This window comes from Misgurnus anguillicaudatus, chromosome 12 (assembly GCF_027580225.2).
Source record: "Misgurnus anguillicaudatus chromosome 12, ASM2758022v2, whole genome shotgun sequence".
Classification (NCBI taxonomy): domain Eukaryota; kingdom Metazoa; phylum Chordata; class Actinopteri; order Cypriniformes; family Cobitidae; genus Misgurnus; species Misgurnus anguillicaudatus.
In genome coordinates, this window is record NC_073348.2 from 11984083 (window position 1) to 12001048 (window position 16966).

The 16966-nt window shown below is 39.5% G+C and overlaps 1 protein-coding gene across 1 annotated transcript in view; it reads left to right on the plus strand.

Annotated features, from left to right (window-relative positions):
• Nucleotides 1-16966, plus strand: part of LOC141368896 (uncharacterized) — a 137596-nt gene that overhangs the window by 73600 nt on the left and 47030 nt on the right. The window contains exons 11-14 of the mRNA XM_073873688.1: nt 1866-1979; nt 3059-3131; nt 14175-14370; nt 14589-16407. Of these exons, the coding sequence (XP_073729789.1) occupies nt 1866-1979; nt 3059-3131; nt 14175-14370; nt 14589-16407 (2202 nt within the window). The remainder of the gene's footprint in view (nt 1-1865; nt 1980-3058; nt 3132-14174; nt 14371-14588; nt 16408-16966) is intronic.

Consider the following 16966-nt stretch of genomic DNA (forward strand, 5'->3'; position numbering starts at 1 on the left):
GCTCCGTGTGCGATGATCCGTTGCTGATCGCCCCTAAGAAGCAGCTGTGAAGCTACGGAGAGACTACCTCTGCCCTATGGTGCTGAATCGGTCAGCTGGTTCGTCCAGCGTCTCTCAGCAACCGGATCCGCAACCAGCTGAGGTCCAGATGGAGACGGAGGGTGCGTGTTATGCGTCACTCTGTACCTCTGTCGGGCCTCCCGAGGATTCTGTATCTGCTGTAACATCGGAGGAGAGGCCGTCACTCTCGGACGTTGATCCGGATCCTCTCCCTCCTTCGGGAAGGGTTGCGGTTCCCGACCTCGACCCTGAGATGATGGCCATGCTCGCTCTGGCTGCGGAGTTGGTCGGGTTGGAGTGGAGAGCTCCTCCCACTCCCATACGTCCCATCTAGATGATTGGTACTTTGGGGCTGCACGGACTTCGCAGTCCTCCCCACCAGTGCCTTTCTTTCCCGAGGTGCATGATGAACTGACTTGGGCGTGGAAAACCCTGTTTTCCTCCCGGAACCGTCCGCATCAGCCATCACTCCTCACCTCCATTGATGGCGGGCCCGCTAAAGGGTATGCCGGTATCCCGACAGTGGAACATTCAGTAGCAATGCAGCTTGTCCTGCTGGCGTTTCCTACTGGAAGGACAGTCTGACCCTTCCCTCGCAAGCCTGCAGACACTTGTCAGCTTTGACAAAGTCTGCGTACCGGGCTTCTGGGGAGGCGGCCTCAGCCTTACATGCCATGGCTTTGTTGCAGGTCCATCAGGCTAAGGCTCTGAAGGATCTGCACGAGGGAGGTCACGATTCGGCGGTCTTTAAAGACCTTCTTGCGGCTACAGATCTGCCGTTTCGTGCAACCAAGACTACCGGACAGGCCGTCGGTCGTGCTATGTCCACTATTTTAGATCTGTTTGTATCTCCAGAGACAACCCATTGTCGCCTATTTTATTAACTGAACGAGGGAACACTCGGCGGGGATGCATTGGCACACAGCTGGCCAAGGGGTCTTCGCAAATACGCATTTCCCCCAGTGAGCCTCATTGGGCAGACTTTGTGCAAAGTCAGAGAGGATGAGGAGAGTATTCTTTTAGTTGCTCCGTATTGGGCCACCAGGAGTTGGTTTCCAGAGCTCACTCTCCTCGCGACAGCCCCTCCCTGGCGGATTATGGTACTCGCGTCTCGATCTGTGGATTCTCCATGTGTGGTCTCTGGATGGGGCGCAGAGGTTTTAGGTGATCTACCCTATCCGGTATCTAACACCATCGCTTCAGTGCGAGCACCGTCTACGAGACAGGCATATACGCTGAAATAGAACCTCTTTGTTGAATGGTGGACTTCTCAATGAGAAGACCCCCGGGAATGCTCGATCAGAATTGTGCTTCTATATCTCCAGCACTGCTTGGAGAAGAGGCTGAGCGAAATGACCTAAGTAGTAGTTTTAGACAAAAATTATACAATTTAAGTTAATTTGTGCTTAAAACAGGCAAAACAATCTGCCAATGGGGTAATCAAATCTTTCTTGAAATAAGTGTTTTAGAATTAAGTTCAAGATTTTTTTTCTTACCCCAGTGGCAGCTAAATATATGATATGATCTGTATTAATACCATGTATATAACATGTATGTATATATTTTTTTCACAGGTTCATGGATGTAAAATAGCCTTTTTTTTGACACATTTACAGAAATGTTTATGAATGTGCTTTGCTCCTGGAAATAAATAAACTTGAAATGGAGTGAATTGTTCTATTTAAGATCAAATTGAAAAAATAACCTTCATTAATTAAACTACCACAACAACATTATGCCTAATGGTTGGGTTAAAAAACGTATATAAGGTCTGATCTGTTTTAATGTGTTTTTTTTTGTCTTAGAAAACAATGGCCGAAGGGCACAGTAAATATTGGTGCAGAGATTACACGATGGGAAAATCTAAAACGGCAAAAGAACATGGATGATGTACAACTGGCAAATTATCTTTTAAACTGGTGGGTACTCTTCATGCACCAATTTTTGTGAGTTTTGGTCATGTCACGTGAGGTTTGCATGTGTGTACGGCAGGGATTTGCACAGCGTCCAGAGTCACAGTGGACAGCTGCTGCCAGACTAATATTAGTTATCCCAAGTTTATAAAACAAGATTGCTTGCTCATGAAGCAAAGGCATTTTAGTTTACTGCCATAAATGACACATTTTGAAATACAAGGTCTATATTTTGCCTTTTTCTAGTTAACAGTAATACTGGTTGTGAATAATAGGATGTTAACAATTAAGTTTTTGAATTTACCATTAAGTAATTTGCCATCCATTTATAATACCAGTTTAACACACAAATGTTCTGTAACCACTGTCATCAATAGACACACATGTATGCACACACATGTTGGCATATGTGGTTTACAGGGACAATTCCATAGACGTAATGCATTTTATACTGTACAAACTGTTATATTTTATTCCCCTAATCTACTGCACTGATACTTCAAAAGTATTGCAATTCTCGGAAATTAAAAACAACACGATTCCTAAATGTATTAATATCGATACTTCTAAGAATGACCGCGTTCCAGATTTTTAATAGACACATTTCATGTTGGTGTGTGCAACGCACACTTCCAGTGCCTCCCTATGGATGTCTGTGCTTTTTCTCCTCACGCACGCAGCAAAGAAGCTGCAGCTGTCGTGTGACAAACACAACAGTAGGATGGCTGCATACTGTAAGTGATAACCATCAGAACAGGTTTTCCGCACGTTATCCTCTTCGCATCGTTTCTAACAAACGCCCCTTAGCTATTATAAAATGCACCGGTAACCCACTGCTTCTTGGGGCTTATTGCTTTATTATACCACGGGGCTGTGAATGCTTTATTCTTATTGGTTGAGAAAGGTTCCACAGGTGTTGATTTTTTTTTTCTGTAAACCACACACCTGACCAAATAGCCACCAGAGCAGTGTTTGTGATAACCGATTTGTGTCATGCCGCAATACCACCCGGGTGTGCATTATTTTCTAAAAATTAAACAGCAAATATCCCTTACTTAATTTACTGTTATTTATTTTGTTAATAGGGTTCAGCATGTGACACCAGGCTCTGGCTTAAAGACTTCCAAGTATTCTAAAGATTTAAACAACATCTTTCAGGTAGGTTTGATATTATATCTTTTTTAAAGGCTGGCAGTTATATTTAGCATTTTTAAATATTGAATACATTTGAACTATTACACAGTTTTTAATTAATGATCTGGCATAAGCCTCATGATCAAAATTAATGACAAAAATTACTTATAAGGGCAAATTAAACCTTTCTTCCACTGCATAAGGTTTGTTAAGCAAAAATAGATAGTTGTTGTTCAGTCAGATGTAGCAGATGATGAAAAGTCAAGTATGCGCTTTACTTCATGAATCAAGTCCAGGAAAGAGACAACCTGAAAAGTTAGGAAGAATAGTTAGAAAAGTTAGAAAAAATAGGAAGACAACAATGATTTGTGGTGTTATACACACTACACAAACAGCCATTTCTTCTTATTGTCTTATCTTGTTTTAATTTGTAAGGTATAAGCTACAAGTTTTGAAAGCTGTTTGGCTTTTGTGTAAAGAAAAAAGAAGAATTAATGATATACATTAAGATTAGTCAACATGACACAGCATTTTTTCTGTACTTATTATGTTATGTTATTAAGTTGTGTAAACTTAATGCAGTAGGGCAGGGATGGGCAACTTCTGTCCTGGAGGGCCGGTGTCCTGCAGAGTTTACCTCCAACCTGTAACGTTGGTGCTTAAAGAAAGCGAAGGAGAGTAAAATCCATGTGCAAAAGAGGTTTAAGTAAATCCCAAAAAGGGCCAGCAAACACATCCAATAAGGGGCAATCCAAATCGTAATCCAATGACAGGCAATAGGTCAGGGCAGGCAGCAAAACAAACAATATCCAAAAATCAGGCTAGGGTCAAAAACAGGCAGATACTAAACAAGATACAGATAAACAGATACAAACAGGCTAGACCAGGGGTCCCCAACTGGCGGAGCCCGGTCCGAATCCGGACCGCGAGATGCGTCCATCCGGACCGCAAAGACTTTTGACACAATAAAATGCATAAATAGCAAACGCTATTTAACGTTATTATAAAATCCAAATTATATCAGGCACATATATGGTCAGCCCAGTAGCGCTATTTGGGTCCTACATTGACACAGGTTTCGAGTGCGGCGCCAGCGCGATCAGTCAGTCACAGCAGACAGGTGTGCAGGGAAGAAAGCAGAGAGCCTCGTCTGCTCGCGTGTCTGTTGCGGTTGTCAAAAGTGGGGACATTAAACACCTTTACGAAACTAAACATAGACACTTTGAAGAAACTTACCCTCAGGTCCGAGGTAAGGGTACGAAAAATAAATGAACTAAAAAAAGCCCAGTATGAGTGACCCACACGGGTCCTCTCCCACTCACTCACTGCAATAACGAGCTATGACGAGTCATCTATGAGTGTTCACTGATAATACAGTGGATTTTAGGAAAGCATAACAAGCCCTTTACAGATGGGAAAAAAAGTGTGTGGATGCTGCATTTTTGGCTCAACGTATAGTTGCGTGTCAGCATTCTCAACACTTAACATTATCAAAAGTAAATGCATGTCAAGAATGATCAATGAACATTGTTTTTTTCAACTAGGACTTTTTGTGCTTTCGTCGTTCAGCCTATTTTATTTATTTTTCATTTGAGCTTATTTACATTTGTATAGACTTGAAGGAACAGTACAAATTAAGAGAGAAATGTTTTCCTGAACTTTTTCATTTTTCCAACACTGCGAGTTTACTTTTGCCTGTTTGTGTTTATGAATGATATTGATGATGATCTTTTACCAGTGCAACTTGAAGCACAGAAGAGAGTGTTCAACATAACATTTAGTTAAGTACAGACAATGAATGAGAATGAAGATAACATGTGATATGATATGATAGAGGTTTGTGTTCATTGATTATGATTGTTAATCTCAGTTTAGCAGAAAAGAGCACTTTAGTTTTCCTTTTAAGTTGTTATGTGGAAATGAATGTGTGTTTTGAAGTTTTAGAGATGACTGCATTTTGATTTCCCTTTATATTTTTGTCAGACATTGTTACTGGATAAATTTAGATATTTTGTACCAAGCAACTGAAAGGACATACAGTAACAGAACAGCATTAAAATTAAATCCATTTTGTGAAGGATTATTTATGCTTATACATATGAAGAAACATTATTCAATATACTTGATAACACTATATTTTGTTTAATAAAACACATATTTACACTAATTTCTTTAGTCTGGCGAAAGCTGTCAATTTATGTTTTTACGTGCAGTACATGTCCGGACCTCGGCTGGTGCGGAGGGTTCATTTACTGGACCTCCACCAATTTTAGTTGAAGACCCCTGGGCTAGACAATACAGAGTAATGTAATAATGAGCAGTGATATGATCCAAAGGAAGTGGCTTTATACTAAACAAACAGGAAGTGGGAAGTGAAGTGTGACATGGCATGATATCAAAATAAAAGTCAGAACAGAACAGGGTATCAAAATAAAAGTACAACACACAAAACATAACAGAACACGACAAAACCCTTACACAACCATAACTAAACACACCTAATGCAGCCAATTAAGGTCTTACTAGGCATACTAGTAACTTTTAGGCAGGTGTGCTGAGGCAAGTTGGAGCTAAACTCTGCAGGACACTGGCCCTCCAGGACCGAAGTTGCCCATCCCTGCAGTAGGGTAATGTAAGAATTTAAGTCACATTAACTAAACACATTTAGTCAGATTACTCAATTTAAGCTTAAGTTAGTCCAACTTAACTCTTTCCCTGCTATTGACGAGTTAACTTGTCAATTATGAGAAAACGCTCTCCTGCCAATGACAAGTTTTTCTTTCAAGCCACAATATAGCTATTATCCACCCAACTTATGCAACAAGAAACCAACCCCTCCCCCAAACAGTTCAGACACAGCGTGTTTTGATCATTGCTCTGAATAAGATCTCTATCAGAAGTTATTTATGTGATATTTTTGAAGAAATTTACCCATATTTGAAAGGTGATAACAAGAGAACAAATGAAGGTAGGATGAAACCTGTTGAATGACGAGTTGCAAGGCAAAATCCTTTTTAACAACAGTATCTTTACTAAGAGACAGCATGAGTTTCACAAACAATATACAAACTTCAACACCGCAGCACCAACCCGCGCATGCATATAAGCAAGCTTTAGGATCTTAGTCTGCTCAGATTTAAAGCTACAGAACACTGCCATGTTCTACATCCTCCTTCTTTAACTTTGACAGTTATTGTTTAATGAACAATTTCTTATATTGAAGTTGGCTCAAAAGGTTTTTTTGTTTTTCAATATGAAAGGCATTAACAGATTACTTGAGCTGAGAGTAAAAAGAGCACTAAACAGAACATTTGTTAACTCGCATTTCAACATCAGTTATAATTTTTATAAATTGACATAAACATTTATTAATTAAACATTTTGTTACTGAATTATAGAACTTTCTTTTCTGTCTCTATTAACTATTTTTTCATTCCAGGTACTTTGGGTTTGGTTTGCAAATGCGAGCTGTAGAAAGAACGTTTGCTGAATGTACATTCAGTGGCTTCTTCTCAATTCCTTGTAGGGTACATTGTTCTTTGACCTCATTTGGAGTGGGGAGTTTGTGCTTAGATTCAGCAGAGAGGGTCTGAACAAAGGGAAGCGACATATCGCTGTTGTTTAACTTTTGTTCTGGTGGCTCCTCGACAGGAATGATGTTTCCGGTTTCGTCTGTATACTTTACCTTCAACTTCCACAAGACACAATCATGGTTCATCACAGAGCTGTTTGACGAGTCCAATTCATTCATGGCCCTTGGGTGTTGTGAGTTTACTACCTCTTTTTGTAAGAGTGGTCGGAGAGGTCTGCTGGACTTGTTATAGTATGTCTTTTGACAATGTCTCTTTTTTGAGATTTGATTCCTGACAGCAATGTTATTCCTTGAGGCTGGCACCAGAATAGACTTGCTGATTGGCAGAGATGTGCGCGTCTGCCTCGACATTAATCTCTGCTGGTGAACCCAGTGTGTGGCACGTGGAACATTTCTGAGGTTGAGCAAGTTTTGAAACACATCCGAGGCATGCCTCTTGGATTTCTCTATTAGATGTTTTGCACTCCGCACTGCCCTCTCAGCTAGCCCGTTAGCTTGTGGATATTCAGTGCTACTAGTGGTATGTGTAAAATCCCAAGCAGCAGCAAAGTCTTTGAACTGTTGGCTTGTACACTGGGTACCGTTGTCTGAAAAGAACAGAGAAGTGTCTTTTGAGTTTTGTGATTACTTTACTGGAGGACAAGTCACAAAGCAGATCAATTTCGAACCATCCCGAATTCAAGTCAATTAGTGCGAGGTAGTGTTGACCATTCCACTCAAAGATATCCATAGCCACACTTGACCATGGGAGATCTGGGATGTGATGTAAGTGTAGAGGCTCTTTAGTTGATGTGGTTTTATATGGTTACAGACAGAGCAACATCCTTGGTTAAAGAAGGCCAAAATACAATGCCCCATGCCCTGCGTTTGGTTGCATCAAGGCTTGGATAACCTCTGTGAACAATGGTGACTCACTGCGTAGTGATTCTGGGACAACTGTTCTCTGTCCCTTCATGAGTACATCTTCATCACCTGTGAGCTCATCCCTAAAGGGAAAATACTCACGAATTTCTGCTGGCAGCTTTGATTGGCTAGAGGGCCATCCTGGCTTGATAATACTGCAGAGACTTTGAAGAACTGGATCCTGTGCAGTATGAGTGTGCAACTCTTTCAGTCTGGAAGATGAGATGTGTTGAACTGACATAACTTCAAAGTCAGCTCCATCATCAGTGTGTTCATCTGGTGAGTCTATGGGGGAACGTGACAACGTGTTGGCAAGGAACATATGTTTTCCTTTCTTGTATGTGATTGTGAAGTTGTATTTCTGCAATCTTAGCATCATGCGTGCAGCCTTGTTGGAGCTGTGTAGATAGGTTTGTTAAGGATGGTAACCAGTTGCTGGTGGTCTGTTTTGATGTGAATTTGTTTACCATATATGTAGTTATTAAATTTGGTGCATGCAAATACAACAGCTAGAAGTTCTTTTTCTATCTGCGCATAACATACTTCTGTTTGCGTCAGGGAACGTGAAGCGTATGCAACAGGAGCACCTTTTTGAAACAAGCAGCTCCGAGTCCAAACTGGGAGGCATTACAGGTGAGTGTGACAGGTTTCAGGTTGTCAAAGTATTTCAAGGTAGGTGGAATAAAAATCCTGTGCTTCAGAACTTCAAAAGCATCCTGATGCTGTTTAAACCAACACCACTCTGTGACAGGTGAGCTCGCGCAGAGGGGCAGACAGCTCAATAAGGTCCGGTATGAATTTTCCTAAGTAATTGATCATACCCAGGAAACGCTGCAATGCAGTAACATTGTCTGGTGGTGGCATTTCTGAGATAGTTTTTGTTTTTGCTGGGTCGGGTTGTAGTCCCTTGCTTGAGAAAATATGACCGACACAGTGCACTTTACTTATTCGGAATATGCATTTTTGAGGGTTCAGTAAAGAGCACAGTCCAACACTTTCCTCAGGTTTGCATGGTGTTCCTGCTCACCGTTACCTCCCACAATGATGTCATCGACTATGACTGCACACGAGTAGCCAGCAAAGATCTGTTCCATATGGCGCTGAAAGAGCTCGCTGGCCGAATTAATTCCAAAAGACATCCTGAGAAATCGGAATCTGATGGCGTAATGAACATAGTCAGTAGGGAGGACTTTTGATCCAGCGAAATCTGCCAAAAGGAAATTTTTTTCCGCCAAGCACAGAGAATACTTTGGAGTTTGGCATCTGCACTGCCACTTCTTCCACTGTGCGCATGGGGTAATGCAGACGTTTAAGGAACTTGTTTAGGTCCCTAGGGTCAATGCACAATCTTATTTCATCTGAGTTTTTCTTGTAAGTCACCACCATAGATGACACCCAATCGGTTGGCTCAGATACAGGAGTGATTACGCCCATAGCAACCATTCTTTCCAACTCTGCTTTTTAACCTTGTGTTGCATTGCAGCAGGAATTCTGCGTGCTGGATGGAAAGGTTGAGTTTCTTTGTCCAGTTTCATGCAGTACGTTACAGGAAGCTTTCTGATTTCATATCGGAAAAGATCTGCATATTCTGTGTGTTAAGCTGCTGGATGAAACTTGAGTTTTCTTTCACACTGACCTGGTGGACTGCATTATTGAGAGAAATAAGGCCCATCCGAAGACAGTCTGACAGTCCGAGCAACGGCTGTACGTTTTTTTTCGACTACATAAAACTATAGAGGGTAGGTCTGGTCACTCAGATTGCAAGATAACAGGGTTGAACCAGCAGTTTGGATCTCCTCTCCACCATACGCAACAAGCTTCACATGGCTTGACACCTGAAGGTTTCGTCTTGCTTTACCTGTGTAAATGTCTGCAGAGACATGATGTTACATGAGGCTCCTGTGTTGATCTTTAATTCAAGAGGCTTTCCATTAGTTTGCACTGGGCAAGATATTGCAGTTTTCTTTAATTGTTTTTAGTCAATTAGATGTTTTACACCTACTCCATCTATAAAGAATGAGTCTTCGCTGCTATTTGAGGCTTTGGTGACACCAATTTGATTTACAGTCTTTTTTAGATTTCGTGTGCGCTGAATTTTCACTGATTTGCAGCATTTTTGGAAGTGATTCCATTTGTTGCACCTGTGACATTGCTGGCTATATGAAGGACATTTCAACAATTTTGCCTTGTGGTTGCTTCAACAATTGCTACAATTATGAATTTGTTGCGGGGCAAACTTATCTAATCTGTGTTTGGGAGTATGAAACAGTTTTTCTTTTTACCGTTTGTTGAACACTGTCCACATTTGTCAAATTTGGCTTTGGTCCTGCAAGCGTTTTAGTGTGCCGGTCAGTTCGTTCATGTATTTGGCATATTTCAATGGCTTTTGTCAACGTTAGCTCATTGTCCTGCAACAAGAGTTTTCTCATTCCATCGTTAAGTGTTCTGCACACGAGTCGATCTCTTATCAATTCTTCCTGTAAATCTCCAAACCTGCAACTTTGTGCTTTGTTTCGTAGATAACTTACATATGCCTTGATTGTTTCTCCTGGCTTTTGGTCTCTTGAATTAAATTTGTGTCTTTCCATCGTTATGTTTGTTTGTGGGCTGCAAAGTTCGCGAAACTTGCATTTTAGACATTCTGGGTCCTCGCATGATTCAGCCTGATTCATTATTTGTCGGTTTTCTCCCTCTCCTGCATACACAGCGGGTGCATAGACGAACGTTCGCTCGCACTCGATTGCTTCCGAGCCAGCCAGATTAAGCAGTATGAACGCTTTATATGATTTATACATCATTTAAAACGTTAAAGTTTCTATTTTTTTAAAAATTAACTGTAACTTAACGAATACTTCGAATAACGAATAGAAATATAAATGTCTACATAATGCTTGGAATGTCTGATTTTAAATGATGTAAGTGAGATCGAAAACAGATATTGTCATTCGGTGTAAACTGTATGAGAAGGAGGAGAGGTACCGTCTTTCTCCTGTTACCTGTTTATCTGTAATAAGATGAGATTGCCAGACCCCCGCGCCATTGAATTGAAAAAGCAGAGACAATCATATGCATAACTCGTGCCTCCTGCAGTCAATGGATACGCAATTCACAATCCAGTCTCTCCATTCCTTGTTGTTTCATCCGAGTTCACCAAACATTACATCTAAATCCTTATTTACTTGCGTATATGTGACCTGTCACGGAAACCAGTGACACAAGTTGGCAGCACAAGTTTCGAGAAAATGAGAAACAAAGTTTTTTTTCAAAATTTGTGATTTTCGTTTTATTGCAGAATCTGTTAGTTGAGATCACAAAGAAGCCTCTCCATAGCAGTTTTTGTATATTTAAAAGCGTAAATTTTGCGGTTGAAGTAGGCTTTTTTCATTGTCTGTGTGTATATTTACATACTGTATAAGCTTGTGTTTTCGCCTCCGCCTACAAAGGGAACAGCGTGACTGCTAAATAAGGATAGTTCGCCCAAAAATGAAAATAATGTAATTAATAACTTACCCATATGTTGTTCTAAACTCGGAAGATTTCCGTTCATCTTTGGAATACAGTTTAAGATGTTTTAACGTTAGATTTAGTCCGAGAGCTTTCTGTCCTCTTCATTGGAAATCTATGTACGGTTTCCATGTCCAGAAAGGTAATAAAAACATCATCAAAGTAGTCCATGTGACATAAGTGGGTCAGTAAGAATGTGTTGAAGCATCGAAAATACAGTTTGGTCCAAAAATAGCAAGAATTACGACTTCATTCAGCATTGTCTTCTCTTCCGGCTCGAGCGTGAAGTCACCTGACTGTAGTGACGCGGCTGCCCTGTTCCTCAGACATGTTTGCTAAGTTTTTTTTTCAAACTTATTGCGTGCGTCTCCACAGAGTGTAAACAAAGCTCGGGCGCAAAAAAAAGAAAAATAAAGAAGCTGGGGCGGAACAAATAACAGTCTGCCGCACCGTACGTCAGCTGCGTCACTGACTTTATGCAGCACCGCAGTCGGATGACGTCAAAGTACGGCGAGAGCTCTTCAAGAAATCTTACGGAGTAGTTTAATTCGACTCGCTCTCGGGGTACTTTGACGTCATCTCTCTGTCAGTTCTTGCAGCGCAGCATGAAGTTAAATACATATAAGTTACACAGAGATTGTTGAACTCTTTATATAATTGGCTACATGTTTTGTCTATCAATATTTTCCATGAAGTCATTGGCTGATAGAGGAACGAGCGAGCGATTGGTAACATCTCTAAAGGACGTCACGTTTTCGACGGCGCTGAATTATCTATTATACTACCTCCCTATTTTAAATACAACTTTGAAGGCGGGTTCATGTGTTTAACGGAACGTACCGGAGTGTAATGCTGCGTTCCAGGCAGGTTTTTGAGCCCGTGAATCACGACTTCAAACCCACGACTTACTACTTTGAACTGGGAGTACGCGTTCCAGGCAGCCTGTAACCTGTTTTCACAACCTTCTACCTGTGAAAGTGCACTGGAACGGCAGTCAAACCCGTGACTTCCCACTCGTGAACTCGTACTAGATCGATGTACTCCCAGTTCAGAGTCGTGAGTCGTGCTTTTGAAGTCTTGATTTACAGGTTACAGGTCGCCTGGAACGCAGCATAATCTCATATACCCTTACATGTTACGATGTAAATAGTCCTCAGATTGTATATTATATTCTATTTAACAGATGGTCATGCGAAATCTGATGTAAACAATAGACTATATATCTATATTTCACGGATTATACGCATTTGTGGACAAAAATGGTCATTGGATTATTCACACATTTGAAACAGACTGGATTCGACTTGTGATCCCCACAAAGGTAAAAAGTTCTGTTTATTTTTCATCCAGACTTCTGCCATAAAATACTACATATGATGCTAGAACATCTGTAACTCAAAACGGCTTTACAGGGGGGTATGGCTTAGCTAACTGAGATGTAAATGAGCCCTATTATCTCTCCAGCCAGGGAAAAGTGCTAACTCTTCTTTCTCAAATTTCTCGGCATTCTCTTTCTTGAATGTGTTATATTCAAATGGTCACAACTTCTCCAAATCTTATCAGATTTAGATGTGTTACACATCGTTTAGAAACTGCACTTTCAGAATCTGTGAATAACTTAAAATGTCCCAGATCCGACTACTTTCTGTGACTGGTCACATCTGTCAGTATCTCCAGACCGCGAGTGTTTCTTTGTCCTTCTGTCAAATAGTTTATGCGACGGGAACGCGCATACACAAACACAAGAGTCAGGAAACTGGACACGCTTTTTGGTATTCTTATAAAATACGCGATTGCAAACAGTACAATCCTTATTTAGTTGCATCTAACCGTATCTTCGCACAACAATTTTTTTAAACACAGGATCACTTGCATGCAAACATTCACTGCTTTCATGATCAACATGTGAGGGAGTAATGGTGGCGGCGGCTGTAAACAAACATTGATAAGTTAGCTCGTCCCTTGTTGTGTTTGTACTATAATGATTACAAAAACAAATAAGAGGCCAGACAACGATAGTCAGTTCTTCTTTTAAACTTGTACCTGCACAAAAGTAAACCTCTCGCTGGCCAACCCTGTGTTCATTTTTACGATGGCCAAAAACAGTACATTTACCATGATTACTATGGTTTGTGTAATATATATATATGAGCCACATAAAGGGCCTTCATATATATATATATATATATATATATATATATATATATATATATATATATATGAAGGCCCTTTATGTGGCTCATTATGCAACGCTTTTGTTTCTCAGCTGTCAATCACTGATTATTCAGGAACTTTCCCGCCTCTACGCATACAGCCTTTCCCAAGCAAAAGTGTCTTAGAAATTGTAAATCAATATATTGTTTCATGTGAATGAGTAGGCCGAATGATTTTCACATCATTTTGAAGAAAAAACTCTAGACTACTAGATCCTGTTTTAAAAAGTCTTGGGAAAACATGTTAAGAATGAGTTTTGTTGACTTATATCAGTGACTTAAAAATTTAGCTTTTTCAAAACCACATATAAACATTTTTCTCTCAAAAATACAAACATGTACATACATGTTAATCATTTAATATAGTAGCCCAGTTTTTGCTGAACACAGTGTTATGAGACTTTTGCCATTAATATGTTTTAAGCAACAGAAAAAAGCAGAAATGTCAGTGCATGTCAAAACTTCCCCAGGGCCCTAAAAACCTCTTAGACCCCAGAGGGTTATCTTCATGTGTACATAACCAAATATATATTTTTTACTTTGGTTTGGAATTTGCTTACTTGTTTTTTTAAGGCAATACAATACATTTCCAAATGTTTTTAAGCAAAGTCAACTAATCATTTTTTAGAGTGTGGTGATGGACTGAAATTAAAATCCTTGTCCGAAAGCTAAAATTTTAGATTCTCTTGGCCGAAACCTGAAAAGTACCTTTTCAAAATATATTTGTTTTATAAAGTTTTATAATTATATTAATATTATACTTTTTAATTTAATTAATCTGACAATTTAGTATATTGTTTTTTACTAGGGAATGCACCATTTAAATGTTAACAATGCTTTACTTGTTTTGTACAGGAACTTGAGCAAATAATAATCGTCTTTTTTAAAAATGAGCTGGACAAATTTAAGAAAATAATAAAAAAAGAAAACACACAATACTTTGTGAAGGACTTTGAGGAGGCTAGAAGCAAAATCAAAGAAGCAGCCCTTGATATCACACTCTACTTCCTAAGACAAATGAAGAAAGATAAAGTAGCTGATGATATACAAGGTAAGAGGCTTTTGACAGAACCATCTGTTATATTGTTGCTTTTTAAATGGATCCTGGGCCTAATATTATGGTAATGTTTCAGGTCGGACAGTGCCGTGCAGCTGAGATTCTTACAATATAGCTTGGGCTCTCAAACCTTGCTTAGTTATAAAATGTAGGAGAGAATGTACTGTATGATTAATGTCTATAGTTTTGTTTCTGTGTTTGTGTGTGTTCAGATGAGCTAATCTCCATTCATCAGCGACCAATAAAAAGAAACCTGAAGAAGAGGTTTGAGTGTGTATCTGAAGGAATTGCAAAGCACGGTGACTCCACATCCTTAAATAAAATCTACACCGAGCTCTATATAACTGAGGGTGAACAGGTCAACGCCGGACACGATATAGCACAGATTCAGTCCGATTCTAAGCGTCCTGATATACAAGAGAAATCTGTTAACTATACAAACGTGTTTAAACAAACTGAAGAAGACAAGTATATCAGAACTGTGCTGACAAAAGGAGTTGCCGGGATTGGAAAATCTGTCTCTGTGCAGAAATTTGTTCTGGATTGGGCTGTAAAAGAGGAGGTCGATAAGGAAATCACCTTCATATTTCCACTTCCTTTCAGAGAGATAAACTTACAGGAGAAAGATACACTGAGTCTGATGGACCTTATTATTCACTATTTCCCAGAAACAAAAGGACTGAATTTTACGAGGATTGATAAATTTAAAATCATTTTAATTTTTGATGGATTGGATGAATGCAGACTTCCTCTGAAATTTAAGGATAATGAGATTTGCCGTGATGTTACAATGAAAGTCCCTTTGGACGTTCTCCTAACAAATCTCTTTAAGGGAAATCTGTTTCCTTCTGCTCTCATTTGGATAACCAGCAGACCAGCAGCAGCCAGTAAGATACCTCCTGAATGTATCGACCGGGTGACAGAGGTACGAGGGTTCGACGATGAACAAAAACAGGAGTACTTCAGAAAAAAAATCCCGGATACGACTCTGGCTGAAAAAATCATTAAGCATGTTAAGGAATCAAAAAGCCTCTTTATCATGTGTCACATCCCAGTCTTCTGCTGGATTTCAGCCACTGTGCTCCAGAACATTTTGGAAAAGAAAACCAATCAGTCTGATGAAACCCTTGAGTCACCACAAGGATTAGATACTGATGATACACCTCAAACTCTGACCCAGATGTACACACATTATTTCCGATTTCAGATCCTGCACAGCAGTCGAAAGTATGACGGAGAATATGGACCAGATATTTCCTGGAATAAAGAGGATATCTCTTCACTGGGAAACCTAGCATTTCAGCAACTTAAAAGAAACAACCTGATCTTCTATGACTCAGAACTGAAAGAAAGCGGTATTGATCTCTCTAATGTAGTAGCATACTCAGGTATGTTTACCCAAAATTTTAAGGAGGAAACAGGGATCAGAGTTGCTACCACATACTCCTTTGTTCACATGAGTTTTCAAGAGTTTGTTGCAGCTCTTTATGCACATCTGTTTCTAGATAGCAAGAAGACAAATGTATTTGCTGAGAAGCACACAGAGCAGGAGGGCACAAATGAAACGATGTGTGGTTTGCTTAAGACTGCAGTGAACAAGGCACTTGAGAGTGACACTGGTCATCTAGACCTTTTTCTTCGCTTCCTACTTGGCCTGTCACTAAAGTCCAATCGGCCACTCCTACGAGGTCTGTTGACGCAGCAGGACCAAAATGGTGAGCAGACCAAAACGGAAATAGTGAAGTACATCAAACAGAAATTAAATGAAAATCTGTCTCCAGAAAGGTCCATCAATCTGTTCTACTGTCTGCATGAACTGAATGACCAAACTCTGGTGAAGGAAATTCAAGACCAACTAAACAGTGGAAGTCTCTCATCTGTTGACCTCTCGCCTGCTCAGTGGTCAGCTTTGGCTTTTGTGTTGGTGACATCAGACGTGGAGCTGGAAGACTTTGAGCTTCAGAAATTCAAGAAATCAGATGAGTGTCTTCGTAGACTAGAGATGGTCGTTAAAAACTCCAAAAGAGCTCTGTAAGTAATTTAAAGAGAAGTTTCACCCAAAAACTAAAAATCTCATTATTCAATAAATATTTCACTATATATATATATATATATATATATATATATATATATATATATATATATATATATATATATATGGAGAATATATATAATATATTAGGGTCGGGACTCGATTAAAAAAATGTATCTAATTAATTAGAGGCTTTGTAATTAATTAATCTAAATTAATCGCATTTTAATCGCATATAAATATTTGACCTGAGAACATTAAGAAGTAATTTTTTTACATGGATTTTTAGTATACACTCTTAGAAAGGATGTGTTAATTTTTTACACATCATTGTGTGGTAAGCTTTTAACACATTATGTGTCATTTTGTGTTCAAGTATAACACATGTTGTGTTAAAAGTAACACAAAATGTGATGTTTCAATAATAACACAGAGATGGGTGGATTCCAGGACGACGCAGTTAGTGTGTTATCCCAGAATCAACACTAATGTGTTGTTTTTAACACATTCGTTCTAAGAGTGTACCATGAATAATGACTGAATACATAAGCTTAAGCA